Below are 16833 nucleotides of genomic sequence, written 5' to 3' on the forward strand. Positions count from 1 at the left end.
TAGAAAAATCTCTACACCGCCAAGATGGGGGGCCTCTAAAATAATCAAAAAAATTCAGTCATGCCGACCTCGCCAAGCCCCATGCCACGGCCACCACCTAAGCTCCTTTTCGATCCAGAGAAAACCCTGGATACAATGGCTGCCTGGTATTGTGATGCAATCATTGTCATGGTAATGTAGAATGTTTGTTCAATTGATGTTAACTGATGTGGCTTATGCCATGGAATGTATTTTTTTGTAATGTCAGTTGAGTTGAATCAACAAATCACAGCACATATTGATCGATACACTTCCTGCTTTGATCCTCGCAGCGGCTGCCAGTCCACACATTATATTATCATTGACTTGAATAGGGATACCCGTTCTATTCATTCTATTTCTATGGCAGCACATGCAGTCAGGAGAGGAGAAAATGTGCTTAAAACAGATGTTATGAATAACAGTTTTTTGTGTTGCTATTCGAACGGTTATTACGTTGACCGTGGTCATTTGGCTGGCCAATTACCATCATCCAAAAATCCATGACCGTCACAGCCCTAATACACACACACACACACAGCCTCTCTAGAGACAGGTTAACCCCTGTTTAGCTTGCGGGCTCTGTTCTCTGAGCTTCTGGTAATTCTGATTGGCTGAGCGGGCTGCCAATCAGTCATGATCCCCTGTATCCCCGAGGCAAAGAGGGAGGGGGGTATTTGGAGGAGAAAGAGAGAGAGCAAATGTGTGTGTATGCGTGGTAGAGAGTGGGAGAAAGGGAGTGACAGAGTGTGTGTGTGTATAAGTGTGTGTGTGTGTGTGTGTGTGGGCCTCTATGTATCAGTGTGTGTGTGTTAAAGGGAGGGAGAGGGAGAGCAGGGAGGGATGGAGAATGGATGTGGCTTCTTATTAAGACTGGCATTTCTGTTTGATTCTCTGGGCATTTGAAGGCAACGTTTAACAAACTGCGGTTTCTGTGGGTCATTATTCAATGCCTTTGTGTAGACGTCCCTCATTTGGCCAGACACTCTGAACTGAACACCATTGTATCTCTGGCTCCCTGGTTGCCTCACATTTATCTATAAAACCTGTGGATGGAATAGAAGAATTTTGATCATTGTAATACTGTTGATCATGGCCTTGAACATCATGCCCAAGCGAGAGAGTGAAAAACGACAAATCTTTTCTAAATTACCCATTTATTAGACTGATTTTGTGTCCAGAATGCGAATGCCATTGCTTTGTATGTTCTCAAAAGGACTGTCGTTGTTGATATCAAATGAATCGTGTCCTCTGTTGGCTACTTAGAAGTATTTCGTGGCTTGGAGAAGGTCATCGGCATTGGCAATAATGGTTGTAGAATTCATTAACTGAGCATTGCGGTATTACGGGTTATTAAGGGTTTATTATAAACATAAAGCGAATGAGCTCTCTCTACCATGGTGCTGCTATGTTTGTGTTCCCCGGTGGTGTGTGAGGTCCACATGTGGAGGGAGGGAGGGAGGAGGAATGAGAGCCTGGTACTTGAACCCACCCAATACTCACTGCAGTATAGTCCATTTCTCTGTCTGCTGGTGAGGAACACTGATTCCAGTTCAATCTAGTGTTGTGAATAGGGTCTTTAATTCATTTTGATGAAAGCGTGGAGTGAACAGGGTCGCTACCGCACAGGGTTTATTGGTGCTATGAGCTGATGGATATACCTCTTCATTACATATCTTAATTGATGTCATGTATCTTTATCGTTTCAGGTCTCCCAAGAACCCCCAGCAGAAGATCATCAAGCGGGTCATAGCCCTTGAGGGAGACTTCATCAAGTACGTACACATTATACAGTAAAAACAAAACAAAAGGCAATGAAATCATGTAAAACAAAGGGTGTCTTAAAGGCCTGTTCAGAGACTTCCTATGAGAAGACTGCTGCTACAAGGAAACTCATTGTTTACTCGGGAATTTGAAGCTCTGTCTTAAACCTCTATTTCTTATCTACCAGCATCAAATCTTCGGGTGCCACTACTCGTACCACAATGTCGCCATGTGAATCCCTCTGGCAGCTATTTGTGACGGGTGCCGCTGAACAAATTACGAGTCACTTGTATTGCCTGGGAGGAGATGGATGAATAATTAACATGGGGGTTTGATGATGGCCTAAACTAGCGGAGGCTGGTGTGTGTGTGTGTGCATGTGTGTTAGCCTGCGGGCCCGCCATGCTATAAATCACAGCTATGGTTTTAATCTTGCTACGCACAGAGACTGTCTGCTCTGCCTGACACAGGAAGAGGCCTCTCAGCCAATTATAGCCCTCTGAGTGGTGTGTGTGTGTGTGTTTTTGCTATGTGTATCCCTCTGAACTGAGCCCCTCAGAGATATAGAGGGCCATTTCGGAGATTCATCTCCAAAAAATGATGGCTTACGGGACATAAATCGCGTTGCAATCGAATCGCGGCTTTAAAAAAAACCAGAAAGCCCAAGTGTTACGCCACTGTATTGTCAGTGTTGCTACGCTGTGTAAAGCTGATGACTGGAATGCATACATTGAGGGAAATGCGGAGTATATTCATGTGAGGTGTATGAGGAAGAGCTACCTCAAGATGGAGATTCTGGTGTTCGTAGAGGTACAGAACAACCCAGTGCGGTGTGCCAGGCAGACTGTCAGACATGGCTGGTGGACAAGACTATGGCTGTGGGTTCCCATGTCCATGATAGCATACCGCTTAGGATGCATGTCCAACACATTTGATTCATTCGCAGTGGTATACTTCCTGGTCTAGATATTGAAACTGAACCTTTGACTTGACCTGTCCAATTCACCTCAGGCTTTTACACATCATCGTCGTCATTATCGTGTTTCATATGTCCCATTATCGTGTGTATCTGTGCCCTATAGGTCTCCCGAGTGGCACTGCATCGCAGTGCTAGAGGCGTCACTACAGACCCGGTTCGATCCCGGGCTGTAAAACAACAGGCCGGGATCGGGAGTCCCATAGGGCAGCGCACAATTGGCCCAGCGTCGCCCGGGTTAGGGGAGGGTTTGGCCGGGATAGGCCGTCATTGTAAATAAGAATTTGTTCTTAACTGACTTGCCTAGTTTAAACAAAGGTTAAGTAACCTCCATCAAACCTCCACTGTACCAGGCAGCTATTGTTTAAACCTGGTACACTGAGAGGTAGAGAGTGCATACATTTTTAACACAACTCAATGCTGAGAATCTGCCCAAACTCCTGAACGCAACCTAAACCCTTTGTAGCTGCTAGACACTGCCAGGCAGTGAGTCGCATACAAACAGCATTAATACAGGGGTCTGTCTATTCGCTTTGAACTCTGTATATTCGCTTTGCTCTGCGTCCCAAATGGCACCCTATTTAGTGCACTACCTTTGACCCAGACACAACAAGCTCTGGTCAAAGTAGTGCACTATGTAGGGAATAGGGTTCCAGTTGGGATGCAACCTGTTTTTGTCTTCCCACAAAACTCAAGACTGTTCTTTTTTTCCTGAGCATAGCCGGGGTAGCTCATTAGGTAACACTTTATAATAATGTTCATTAATAAACTATTTGATAAACTATTAATAAGTACGTAGTGTAAGCCCCATTTGAATAATCATTTATTAATACATGTATATGAACACTGCTTATAAATAGATAACAAATGTCTCGTTAAAGTTACTATAAAGTTTTACTGCAAACTATTCTACTGTACAAACAAGATGGGGACTATTTGTATTCTATGGGATATAGTCACTAGATTTTGAAGTAGCCAGTATTTTGTTTGTCGTATTGTTTGTGTTCAGATGCTGTATGTAGACGCCTGACCCCTGACATTTAAAAGTCACTGAACTTCAGTTTGCTGGAGAACAGACAGGGCAAAAGGTAGCCTAGCGTTTAGAGCGTTGGGCCAGTATCCGAGAGGTCGCAGGTTCGAATACCCGAGTAGACAAGTTGAAAAATGTGTTTGATGTGCTCTTGAGCAAGGCACTTAACCTCAATTTGCTCCAGTGGCGCTATACTACTATGGCTGACCCTGTAAAACAACATATTTCACCACCTATCCGGTGTATGTGGCAATAAAAACATTTTTCCCCTTCCAGCAGCAAAATCAATATTTTTGTCCAAGGTCTAAAGAGTAGTCATTTAGGCTCCTGTAACATTGCCCTGGAAAGGGATAGGAGAAGAATTGTCATTTTAAAAAGTCATTTCTCCCGTAATTTACAATGTTCCGGAGATGAACCATGCATCAGGGCTCAGTCACAGCTAAGTGCACAGGTGATTGATGGCGTACACCACCCTGTCCTCACGCCGCAAAATAGTTGATTGGCACTAAACAAGTCTGGAGGGGAACTGATCAGATAGAGGTTACGTGCCAAATGGACCCTATTCCCTAATATAGTGTGCTACTTTTGACCAGGGCCCAATATAGGGGATAGTGTGGCGTTAAGGGACGCAACCAGAGACTAGACCTAAGGGAGTGTGCTGTCCTGTCCATATCTCATAAGTCATTACACACAATGGATGTTTGTACTCATCTGATTAGATTCGATTTTTGTCTACAAAATAGTCTGATCTAAAGGGAGGATGACTGGCAGATGGATGACTGGCAGATGGATTATTTAGTAAAAAGGTGATACACCACAATGAAACAAAAATGTAAATTTCCTTAATGCAGATGTAGGTAGATGAACTTTATTCTCAATTTAAGTTTTGCCTTTTGTCTTGTCTAATTTCAATGTGTTTATTGTTGTTTTCAATTGATCCCGTAGCTCAATCAATGTTAAAGACTGCCTTTCTTTCGTAGCTAGGTTCTGAAGTAAATTTGGGTTGTATTAACCTGGCTAATGTGTTTTATCCATGATCCAAACCTCCCGCCCTCCATTTCCCTCTGCAGGACGCTTGGCTATAAGAACCGGTATCTCAGGGTCCCTGATGGCCACTTTTGGATCGAGGGGGACCATCACGGCCACAGTCTGGACAGCAACAGCTTTGGACCGGTAAGCCACTTTTCTGCTCAGTCCTCTACTATGGGAATGGCACATGCCAGAGCCTTATACTTGGATATGAAAGACTTATATTTGCATATAAAAGCCTTATATTTGTATATAAGTACAAGGCTTTGGCCCATGCCATTGAAAAGCAAAGCAAAGCACAGCTTGTCTGAGTCGTGTCCAGCAGCTCCACATTTGAACTCCAACAATGGGGCCTAAAAAGACCCTGAGAGTCCTTAAAAGGGAAATAATTGAATAGCCATGCGTTGGAGAACAAACCTGGGTTCTAAATTTGTCATTTTTGTGCTGCTTATTAAGACAAAGCTGTTCCCTTAGAGGAAAGAAACTCTGAACAGTTTCTCCATTATGGCAGGTAGGTACATTTAATGCTATTAATCTCTGGCAGGCCTCATTGGGCATGTGGGCCCGGCAGCCTCTCCTGCCTGTGGAGAAAGAAGGCTTAGCGTATTTCATTGTTGTATTTTTCATACATATCCTCATCCTTGTCGGGCAATAACAAATGTGTCTTGATAAGGGTCTGAAAGTAGTGACGAGGAGTGAGTGATCGGGCAGTGAGGCGCTCTGTGCTTTTTGGGTTTTGACAAAGTATTTCAGGGAGCTGTCATTGGATGGAAGAAGGAAGCAGTAGAGCCGAGTAGAGGCCAGGGAATTATCTATCTGTAACATTCCAATCCTATAAAGGAACAACTTTGTACTTGACATTTAACTGGGTCAGCTGCTGGTTTGTGGAGGGATTTATTTTCTGAAGTTGGTTTTGGATGGTTCCATGTCAGTCAGTACTCTCTCTGTCTGTTGCTTGATCTGAACATTGAATTATTTGGATAGAGTTTGGGTGGATTGGGGGTGATTTTGTGGATGACATTATTGTAAGCAGTTTATCGGCCATGAACAGAATACTATAAGGGAACAGCTCGTTTAAGGAAACCGTTTCCTCAACCCATTGTCTCAAGTATACCTTATTTCCCATTGGATCTACAAGCCCTCTGTAATGGTTATATGGTTACTTCTTATCTAGGCCTATACAGTGCGGTACTGTATGTATGCACTATGACCACTATTCGCTTATGCCTGCATGCTTATTAGGCCATCTCACCACCTCAATAAGAAATGCATTGGTCATACTGACATTGTCATTTGTGTTGTTTCCCAGTGCAGGCATGTGTGGCACATTTTAAAACGCATGAAAGCCATTGAGGGCATTGCAAAAACAGAGTTTTTATCCAAACCCAAATTGTTTAAATGGTTAAATAATTTAACAGTGCACCAGAGGGGTATATAGCCAGATGTGCCCAGGCTTTTCTGAAATGAGCTAGCTTCAGTTAGCTTCACATTCCAGCTCAGGCTTCATCCGTATTATGGCGGTGGATATTGCTCATTCGCCTGCCGCTAACTCTAGCAGGCTTGTAACTGTGTGTGCATATCGCACGCAGTGTTGCCAACTCCTCAGTAAGGAAAGTAGCTATTGGCTGTCCTAAAATTCGCTAGAAGTCGCTAAATGACATCATCACCTAATTTGCATAATTGGCCATGTGCATGTAATTGTGATGGACGCTGTAGGCGAGAGGAATAACGTCGTGGGAGAGACAAAAAGTGAGTAAAAAAACACCCTAAATAAGTTTAGAACTACAAATGAACTTCTGTTGATTCTTGTTATTTTTATGTCACAATTCCAACCCTCCGTTTTCATAACAATTGGTAATCGGAATTTTTGGACGCCGATTACATTGCAAACCACGAGGAGACTACGTGGCAGGCTGTGACCACCTGTTACGCGAGTGCAGCAAGGAGCCGAGGTAAGATGCTAGCTAGCGTTAAACTTATCTTATAAAAAACAATCAATCTTAACATAATCACTAGTTAACTACACATGGGAGGAGATCCCTCAGGAGACCATCCGCCACCTCATCAGGAGCATGCCCAGGCGTTGTAGGGAGGTCATACAGGCACGTGGAGGCCACACACACTACTGAGCCTCATTTTGACTTGATTTAAGGACATTACATTGGATCAGCCTGTAGTTGGATCAGCCTGTAGTGTGGTTTTCCACTTTAATTTTGAGTGTGACTCCAAATCCAGACCTCCATGGGTTGATAAATTTGATTTCCATTGATAATGTTTGTGATTTTGTTGTCAGCACATTCAACTATGTCAAGAAAAAAGTATTTAATAAGAGTATTTAATTCATTCAGATCAAGGATGTGTTATTTTAGTGTTCCCTTTATTTTTTTGAGCAGTGTATATAACGGCCTATTAATCGGTATCGGCTTTTATTGGTCCTCCAATAATAGGTATCGGCGTTGAAAAATCATAATCGTTCGACCTCTACTTTGTATGCATCTCTGTTTGTGGAGTAAAGGTGGTCTACAGTTTTCTTCCCTCTGGTTGCACATGTGACATGCTGGTAGAAATGAGGTAAAACGGATTTAAGTGTGCCTGCATTAAAGACCCCGGTCACTAGGAGCGCCACTTCTGGATTTGCATTTTCTTGTTTGCTTAGGGCTTTATACAGCTCGTTGAGTGCGGTCTTAGTGCCAGCGTCGGTTTGTGGTGGTAAATAGACGGCTACAAATAATACAGATGAGAACTCTTGGTAGACATCGCGCACCAGCAGGCATTGACAAATACACTCCCCTTGTCTTACCAGACATAGCTGCTCTGTCCTGCAGATGCACGGAAAACCCAGACAGCTGTATATTATCCATGTCGTCGTTCAGCCACGACTCGGTGAAACATAAGCTGTTACCTTTTTTAATGTCCTGTTGGTAGGATAGTCTCGACCATAGATCGAGTTTGTTTTCCAGTGATTGCCAATAGAATGGATGGTAGTGGCAATTTACTCACTCATCTCTGAATCCTGACCTTCTCCCTCTGTATTTCTTCACGTGAATGGCGGGGATTTATTCTGATGTCCAGAAGCTCTTTTTGGTCATAAGAGTCGGTAGCAACAACTTTATGTACAAAATAAGTTAAACAATGTGATAAAATGTAACAAAATAGAACATTTTCTTAGGGGCCCGTGAAACGGCAGCCATCCCCTCTGGCGCCGTTATAGTGTATGTAGGCTTGTGACAAAAAAATATAAATTGAGTCCATTTTAAATTCAGGCTGTAACACAACAAAATATGGAAAAAGTGAAGGGGTGTGAATACTTTCTGAAGGCATAAAAATATATATTTTTTTGTGAAATATAAATCCTGTCTTGATTTACATTTCACAGAAAGTGTGTTCCACTGACGTGAAAGGTTCTTTGTTCCTAAAATATACGTGGAACAACCAAAGAAAAAGAAATGTTCCTATTTTCTGTTGACTTAATTTTAAATGGGTGCTCTCTCTCTCCAACCCCCCCTTCCTCTCTCTCCCCCCCTCCCCTCCCCCTCTTTCTCTCACTTTCTCTCTTTCGCTTTGTTATTTATACTTGTCTAAAACCCCATAGGCTCTTTGGACTCCCTGGAGAGTCAGGTGCTGTATAAAGTGCTGCGTGAGATGAAGTTGCTGAGTGAGCTGTCAGGTTGGATAGACCTAAACAAATATCACAGTCATACCTTTTGCCAAAATCAGATTATGTCTTGTAGCTTGAAATATGCTGAATGCCTGAAATGGCGTTCAACGGTTGCTTTGCATACAGGTTTTGGGAGTACAAACAACAAAAATAAATGTAACTTTATTGTATTGCGGGGCTTCAATGTCTTACTCTTTTCCAGGTCACAGATTTGTCAGCGGCATTTAAAATGACATTTAAAACTAAAATCTAAAAAGCAAGCATAGTCGTCATCCAGATCAAGTCAATAAATGGCATAGTGGTTATCACCCACCCAACAACAGCAATAAGCTTGTGAGTTGTGTAACAAATCCATCCCTTTATGACAACCTTTAGTGGCTCTTTTCTCACTCCCAGTCTCTAAACTAAGCCTTCTGAGGAAGGAGTGTTGGTATTCTGGAGCCATTTGTCAGATACCCCTGATGTCTTCAAGGCCGTAGCACTCATTTCTCCTGTGAGGGACCGAGTGGACAAGCTAGTTTAGCCTTCTACGCTCCCTTGCCTCACTCCCACAGCCTTGAAATGTTATTTGAAGATTATATTGTGTATTTATGAAAGCCTTGGCATCCGTCTCCAGTCCTTTGTGTGTCAGATTTTTTTCTATGCACCTAAACCCCTTGCTTTTGTCTTTTTATATCATTATCCCAAAATGGCTGATTGATGCAGTGCCTTCAGAAGGTATTCATACCCATTAACCTTTTCCTAATTTTGTCGTACAGCCTGAATTCAAAATGGATTCAATAGATAAACACAATACCCCATAATGACAAAATGAAAAAATATTTTTAGAAATGTTTGCAAGTTAATTGAAAATGGGGAATTGGGATTCCTGGAAAAATGTTGTCAGAGGTTGCAACAGTAACCAAGTGGTTCGGGCTTGGTGATGGGTCTCTCTCTCCCATCTCCCTCTCTCTCTCCCGTCCGTTCTCTTTTATTCCTCCCTCTGCTCTCTCCCGTCCATCCTCTTATCCCTCATTTACCCTCTCCCTCCTTCTTCCCTCCGTCCCCATGTCATCTCTCTCTCCCTCCTCTCCCCCTCTTCTCACCCATCTTTCTCTGTTGACTCTCTCCCCTCCTTCATCACCCTCTCCCTCCCTCCTTCACCCTATCAATTTCTTTCTCCCCCTCCCTCACTCTCCCCCTTCTGTCTTCCTCCTCCCCCTTCATTTCCTCCCTCCCTGTCTTCTCATTTCTCTCCTCTTTCCCACCTCCAAAGACAGAATATTGACACAGGCAACACAGACAGGGAGGAGACAGACATACGCATGCACACAGACACATACAGTTAAGTCAACCCCCCCCCCAACAATAATTTTTTTGACCAACATCTCCTTCTGAATTAATTCTAACAAGGCTCTTGGTTTCTAGAACTGCAAGACCATTTTTTTTATTTTTTTATGCTTAAAATGCTTTTGCGTCGATTGACTTCAAATTTTATTTGGCGGGTCATGGTCTGCAGGAAGAGAATGGAGCACCATGTTGAGGATGGATTAAGCTATTTCCTGTTGCCGCAGTAAGCTGAATCTCAACACAGGAGAGCATCCCTGTAAGGTCATGATGGGTTGTGTGTAAGGATGGTTAGCTAGCTCAGTTGCAGTCCACGGTTATGTGAGGGCTGTAAGGCAATGATTTTATATGGAAGAAAGGCCTTGTTCTCTGTGGGACCTAGTTTTCACTGTGAAGAGTTGAAATTGGTTGACACTCATGTCCCATTGACTGGAAATATATTGACATAAGGATCCAGCCTGTGACCCTCATATTTTCCCATTGAATGAAATGGATTGACGTAAGTGTCAATTGGTTGAAACTCATATTTTCTCATTGAATGCAATGTATTGACATAAGCATCAACCCTGTGACATCTTTTCCCATTGAATGCAGTCAATTGGGTGACACTTACCTTTTCGCATTGACTGCGGTGCATTGACGTAAGCGTCACCCTTGTGACGCTCTTCTTTTCCCGTTGAATGCAGTGTGGGGAAACGTTCTGAATGGACATATGGGTACAGGAAGAATCAGCAAACTCACTCACGCACACCCCTGTAAATGCACCCGTCAATCAAAACCGCCAGCGTGTTTCAGACACAAGCAAATATTTCTCCTTTCCTTAAAATGTGTTTTAAAACAATCTAGGCCTACCTTGTGTTTTCAAGAAAGTAGGCTACAATATATTGAGTCGACAAGTAAGGTATGAAGGGGATGGTTTATACTATGAAGATTAAATTGACTATCATTCAAATAGAACGAAGTAAAAGCAACATGTCCATAGCCTATTTATCAGTGAAGCTGATTACTGAGGGGGAGGGTGTTGGAAAGATTGTTCAAGTACTGTGAGATATATATATATATATAACGGACTTTGTTGACTTACTGCACCATGTGACTTGAAGAAAATATATGACTGAGAAGCCCGGCTTATTAGCCCAACCACATGGGTGCGCTCAGGCGCGCGTGCTCTCCATCAACATTAACAGGGCAGATAAACCAGACCCGTTGCTCACGTGGAGCGTGTAAATGATGGTATGAAATAAACCGAGACTTTCTCACAAGTGTCTCAGGTTGTGAACTCTGCAATCAGTGTTTCCACTCTGAGAATGCGAATGGTATGCGACTGTAATTAATACATGCATGAAGATAAATTAATGTTACCAAATGACAGGGAATAATGGTAAATTGTCTGTTTTACAAATGGTTGGCTACAGCATGGGCATTCATAAAAGGTCCATTGCGGGCCGACACTGTATAGCCTAGGCTACTGTTTTACTTTGCAGGGATAGGAGGTCAGCGTATCGGCCGGGCCTGATCAGTGTATGCAGTCTGTATCAAATTATACTATGCCAGGTTCGAGAGAATTGTCCATTTGACACAACATTAGTGTATTATAGGCCTCAGAGCCTGAACAACCTTGTCAACTGCTGTTTATACATAATTAATGAATAGTCAGACACATCCAACATTTTTAAAGGCCAAATGATGTATTTACTAGCAAGCAATGAAAACATGCATGGTATAAAATCAAGTTTTTACTGAAATGCCTATAGCGCTCTACCCCCCAGTGAATCTAGCGATTTGGCTGCTCAAGCATCAAAGGACAGTTGGAAAGAGGAGGTGAAGTAGTCAGTTTCATAGACGGATTAAGTTACCAAAAGATTTTGTAATCATTAAACACTCCCGCTATTAGGAAACTTTTTTTTTATCCTAAAATGAATGTAGGTAGGCCTATTTTTAAATGGTTTTGACAGTTACTTTATTATCATGATGGTCTTCATCCAAAACCACCAGTTACTGGATAATTCAGTTCCAGCCCCAGTTCCACCCAGCACAGCAGCAGCCCCCTGCATGGTGATGGAAGGGAGCCCCCCCCTCCCTTCACAGTCTCTGGCTAGGTTCCGTTTGTGACACGGCCTTTGTCTCTTCTTGCCACCTCGCCTCTCCTCTGTGGAATTGAAGTGTTTATGCTGGCTGCTGTGAGGGAAATTACACTCTGATCCCCAGGCCAGGGCTCAACTGTAAAGCTCTCCTCTCAATGTGCTGCTGCAAGGGGAGATGACTTGAATTACACTGAACAAAAATTGAAACGCAACAATTTAAGAAGATTTTACTATTACAGTTCATATAAGGAATCAATCAACGGAAATAAATTCATTAGGCCCAAATGTATGGATTTCACACGACTGGGAATACAGATATGCATCTGTTGGTCATGGATACCTTTCTTTTTTTTCTTTTTAAGTAGGTGCATGGATAAAAAAAGCCTCTGGTGTGACCACCATTTGCCTCATGCAGCGCATCACCTTCACATAGACTTGATTGGGCTGTTGATTGTGGTCTGTGGAATGTTGTCTCATACCACTGCTGGCTTAATTCTGAAGCTAAGCAGGGTTGGTCCTGGATGGGAGACCAGATGCTGCTGGAAGTGGTGTTGGAGGGCCAGTAGGAGGCACTCTTTCCTCTGGTCTTAAAAATATCCCAATGCCCCAGAGCAGTGATTGGGGACACTGCCCTGTGTAGGGTGCCGTCTTTCGGATGGGACGTTAAAACGGGTGTCCTGACTCTCTGAGGTCATTAAAGATCCCATGGCACTTATCGTAAGAGTAGGGGTGTTAACCCCGGTGTCCTTGCTAAATTCCCAATCTGGCCCTCAAACCATCACGGTCACCTTATAATCCCCAGTTTACAATTGGCTCATTCATCCCCTGTAACTATTCCACAGGTCGTTGCTGCAAATGAGAACGTGTTCTCAGTCAACTTACCTGGTAAAATAACGGATAAATTCAAAAATTCCTCTTCAATAGCTGTGCGAAGTTTCTGAATATTTTTATTTATTTATTTCACCTTTATTTATATTGGCGGGAACTGGAACACACTGTCGTACACGTCGATCCAGAACATCCCAAACCTGCTCAATGGGTGACATGTCTGGTGAGTATACAGGCCATGGTAGAACTGGGACATGGTCAGCTTCCAGGAATTGTGTACAGATCCTTGCGACAAGGGCAGTGCGTTTTCATGCTGAAACAGGAGGTGATGGCGGCGGATCAATGGCACGACAATGGGCCTCAGGATCTCGCCACGGTATCTGTGCATTTAAATTGCCATCGATAAAATGCAATGGTGTTTGTTGTCCGTAGCTTATGCCTGCCCATACCATAACCCCACCGCCACCATGAAGCACTCTGTTCACAACGTTGACATCAGCAAACCACTTGCCCACACGACGCCATAGACGCTGTCTGAAATCTGCCCGGTACCGTTGAAACTGGGATCCATCCATGAAGAGCACACTTCTCCAGCGTGCCAGTGGCCATCAGTGGTGAGCATTTGCCCACTGAAGTCGGTTATGACGCCAAACCGCAGTCCGGTCAAGAAACTGGGGAGGACGACAAGCACTCAGATGAGCTTCCCTGAGACAGTTTCTGACAGTTTATGCATAAATTCTTTGGTTGTGCAAACCCACAGTTTCATCAGCTGTCCAGGTGGCTGGTCTCAGATGTTCCCGCAGGTGAAGAAGCTGATGTGGAGTTCCTGGGCTGGCATGGTTACACATGGTCTGCGGCTGTGAGACCGGTTGGATGTACTGCCAAATTCTCTAAAATAACATCGGAAGCTGCTCATGACAGAGAAATTATTATATTCTCTGGTAACAGCTCTGGTGGACATTCCTGCAGAGACATCTGTGGCATTGTGTTGTGACAAAACTGCACATTTTAGAGTGGCCTTTTTATTGTTCCCAGCACAAGGTGCACCTGTGTAATGGTTATGCTGTTTAATTAGCTTTTTAAAATGCCACACCTGTCAGGTGGATGGATTTTCTTGGCAAAGGAGAAATTCTCACTAACGGGGATGTAAACAAATTTGTGCACAACATTTGAAAGAAATCAGCTTTTTGTTAATATGGTAAATGTATAGCATCTTTTTATTTCAGCTAATGAAACATGGGAGCAACACTTTCCATGTTGCGTTTATATTTCTGTTCAGTGTATTAGGGGAATATTGAAGGAAGGTAATGGAATGGCACTGTACTGGATCTCTGTCTGTTGTATATTATGTTTGGTAGGACAATATATTTGGAAATACTGACCAAATGTATTTATTTATTTTTTCTGTGCCAATACACGGGAATGAAGCATGGGCCAAATTAATTTTTAAGGGAATATTACTTAATCTATTTATCAGCCAGGAACTAGTGTAGTTCAATTGAAGTAGAGAAGAAGAATAAATGAATCCATTAATTTCATTCTATTTCAATCTTGACATGCCAGAATTAAGGTATTGGTAGTTGAAATGTTTTTTTTCAATTATCCATGGCCAGAGACCTATGTTGTGCTGATATCACCCCCCAGGACATGTGTTACCAAGGGAGTCAGAAAGGCCTCCTCCTCTATCCGAGTCTGAAAAGGCACCGTATTCCCTATATTGTAGTGTGCTATTTAGGGAATAGGGTGCCATTTCGTACTCACAGAGCAAGCCCTGTGGCATGAGCCAAACTCCGCCTTACCTTCAAGGAGAACAGAATAATTGTGTTTCTCATTTGTAAATAACAGGCCTTTTGAAAGATAAGCATCATTAATAGCAGTTGATATTGGTCAGTGTGTTTTGTGCTAACCGCTTAATTGACATAGACGTGATTGTCTGGGAAAACAAGAACAAACCTTTGCAGTTTAATGTGCTTAACAGTCCACATATTAAAGTCTATTTAACTTATGTCGTGACGTCACAGCTAAAATAATAATTGAATCAATTCCATCGTAAAAAATAACTTTTTTTTAATTAGAATCAGTTTCCATGTTATATTTGTCTTGAAAAAGACGACCAGCACTATTCACAATGGACAAGTTTCTGCCATCAAGCCTTCTGCAGCCAAGGAACTGCCCCTTTATTCTAATGATCACTTAGAATGAGCGATAGTATCATAGTTCTTTGACCAGGGTCTTCTCCTCCCTATATTCCTCTCTGCAGGTGTCTCTGGGGTTGGTCCACGGCCGTGCCTCCCACATCATCTGGCCGCCCAATCGGTGGCAGAGGATCGAGCCGTCCCTCCCCCCTGAGCGGAAGCCCTTGTTGAACTGGCACGGGGACACAACAGAGGAGGAGGACTGAGGAGAGGCCTGCTCATGGCTGTATACATACTGTACCTACTACCTACACTCTCTCTCTGTCATACAGTACATGTGAACATGTCATAATCCTTTGATGTGGCACAGTTATGATATCTGGATCAGATACCCATTACCCATACAGTTGCGGCCAAATATATAGGCACCCTTGCACTTTTCTTAAATAATTGCCTATTTCTTCTATAATAAGTTGAAAAATAAAGTTTGGTCTGCACACCTTGTTTTTGGGATATTCAACATTGCAGAACCTATTTGGTTTTTGTAAATATAAGTTTAACATTTTTATTTTAAAAATAAAGACCAATGGCATGGATGCAATTATTGGCACCCTGGAGCTAGTACTTAGTTGCACAGCCTTTGTCCAAGATAACTGCCAAGAAATGCTTATTGTAGCACACTTCTACTGTATTCACCTCTCGCCATAGGTTATGATTCAGATCTGGACTCTTCACTGGCCACTCCAGAACAGATTTCTTCTTGATCCTTTCCAGGGTGATTTCTATGTATGTTTGGGGGTTGTTGTCCTACTGTGGAAGCCAGTTTTTGGACACTGGATTGAACATTGCACTCCAAAGCACCCTTGATAATCTGCTGATTTCATGTCTTGCACACATTCAAGGCGCCCAGTACCAGAGACAGCAAAGCAATCCCACATCATTATTGAACCTCCTCCATAATTGGTTTTAGTCGTTGGTAAACATAGGAAGACCCCACTGCTGAAGGAGACAAGTAAGCCTGATTGTACTTCTCAAAAACACACCTAAACAAGGCTAAATCCTGTGGGGGGGGATGCTCTGTGGGCCAATGAAACAAAATTAGAGCTCTTTGGCAATACAGATCAGCGTTCGGTTTACGGGTCAAATTAAGCGTTCAATGAAAAAAGAACCCTCCCTACAATGAAAGATAAGGGAGGTGTAATCATGCTGTGGTGTTGCTTTGCTGCCTCTGGAACTGGGGACCTCGAACGTGCACAATCCAATGTTCAACCCAGTGTCCAAAAACTGTGTCTCCATTGAAGGTTGTGTCTTCCAGCGGGACAATGACCCCAAACACACATCAAAAAGCACCCAGGAATGGTTAAGAAGAGATGTTGGACTGTTCTGGAGTGGCCAGCGAAAAGTACAGCTCTGAATTACATCCAAAACCTACGGCGAGGTCCAATATGCCCTTTACCCAATATGGCGGGTAAAGGGCACCTATCAAATGTTGAATAATTACAGCAGTTTGCTTCTGAAAAGTGGGCCAAATTGCTAGTAGAAAGGTACAGAAAGCTCATTGATGGTTACAAGAAGCATAAACTTAGGTTGACAAAATATATTTTTTTAATGTCATCTTATTTTAGAAGAAATAGGGAATTATTTAAGAAAAGTATGAAACTGTATGTCTGTGGCCAATTGTAAAAAATATTTTTAAAACATTTTGCAACCATGTAATGTGAACAACTGAACGCTGAGATATATATTTGTATGTTGTGTTATCAGAATTTCAGACTAGTGCAGTACCATGTTATTAAATGTATGGAAATATTAAACTAAAACTGGTTGGGCTTTGAAGGAGCCTGTGGCATGAAAGGCTGATTGAAACTACCTCGATTTATAGATTGTACACTTGATACAGTTGAAGTCGGAAGTTTACATACACTTAGATTGGGAGTCATTAAAACTCGTTTTTTTCAAACACTCCACAAATTTCTTGGTAACAAA

General features: G+C 42.7%; 1 protein-coding gene across 1 annotated transcript in view; it reads left to right on the top strand.

Moving 5' to 3' along the window:
- LOC112252627 (mitochondrial inner membrane protease subunit 2) overlaps positions 1-16793 on the top strand; it is a 144705-nt gene extending 127912 nt beyond the window's left edge. The window contains exons 4-6 of the mRNA XM_024424048.2: positions 1728-1793; positions 4858-4960; positions 14973-16793. Of these exons, the coding sequence (XP_024279816.1) occupies positions 1728-1793; positions 4858-4960; positions 14973-15113 (310 nt within the window). The 3' untranslated portion in view covers positions 15114-16793. The remainder of the gene's footprint in view (positions 1-1727; positions 1794-4857; positions 4961-14972) is intronic.
- The last annotated feature ends 40 nt before the right edge of the window (positions 16794-16833 follow it).

Source organism: Oncorhynchus tshawytscha, linkage group LG06, assembly GCF_018296145.1.
Source record: "Oncorhynchus tshawytscha isolate Ot180627B linkage group LG06, Otsh_v2.0, whole genome shotgun sequence".
NCBI lineage: Eukaryota > Metazoa > Chordata > Actinopteri > Salmoniformes > Salmonidae > Oncorhynchus > Oncorhynchus tshawytscha.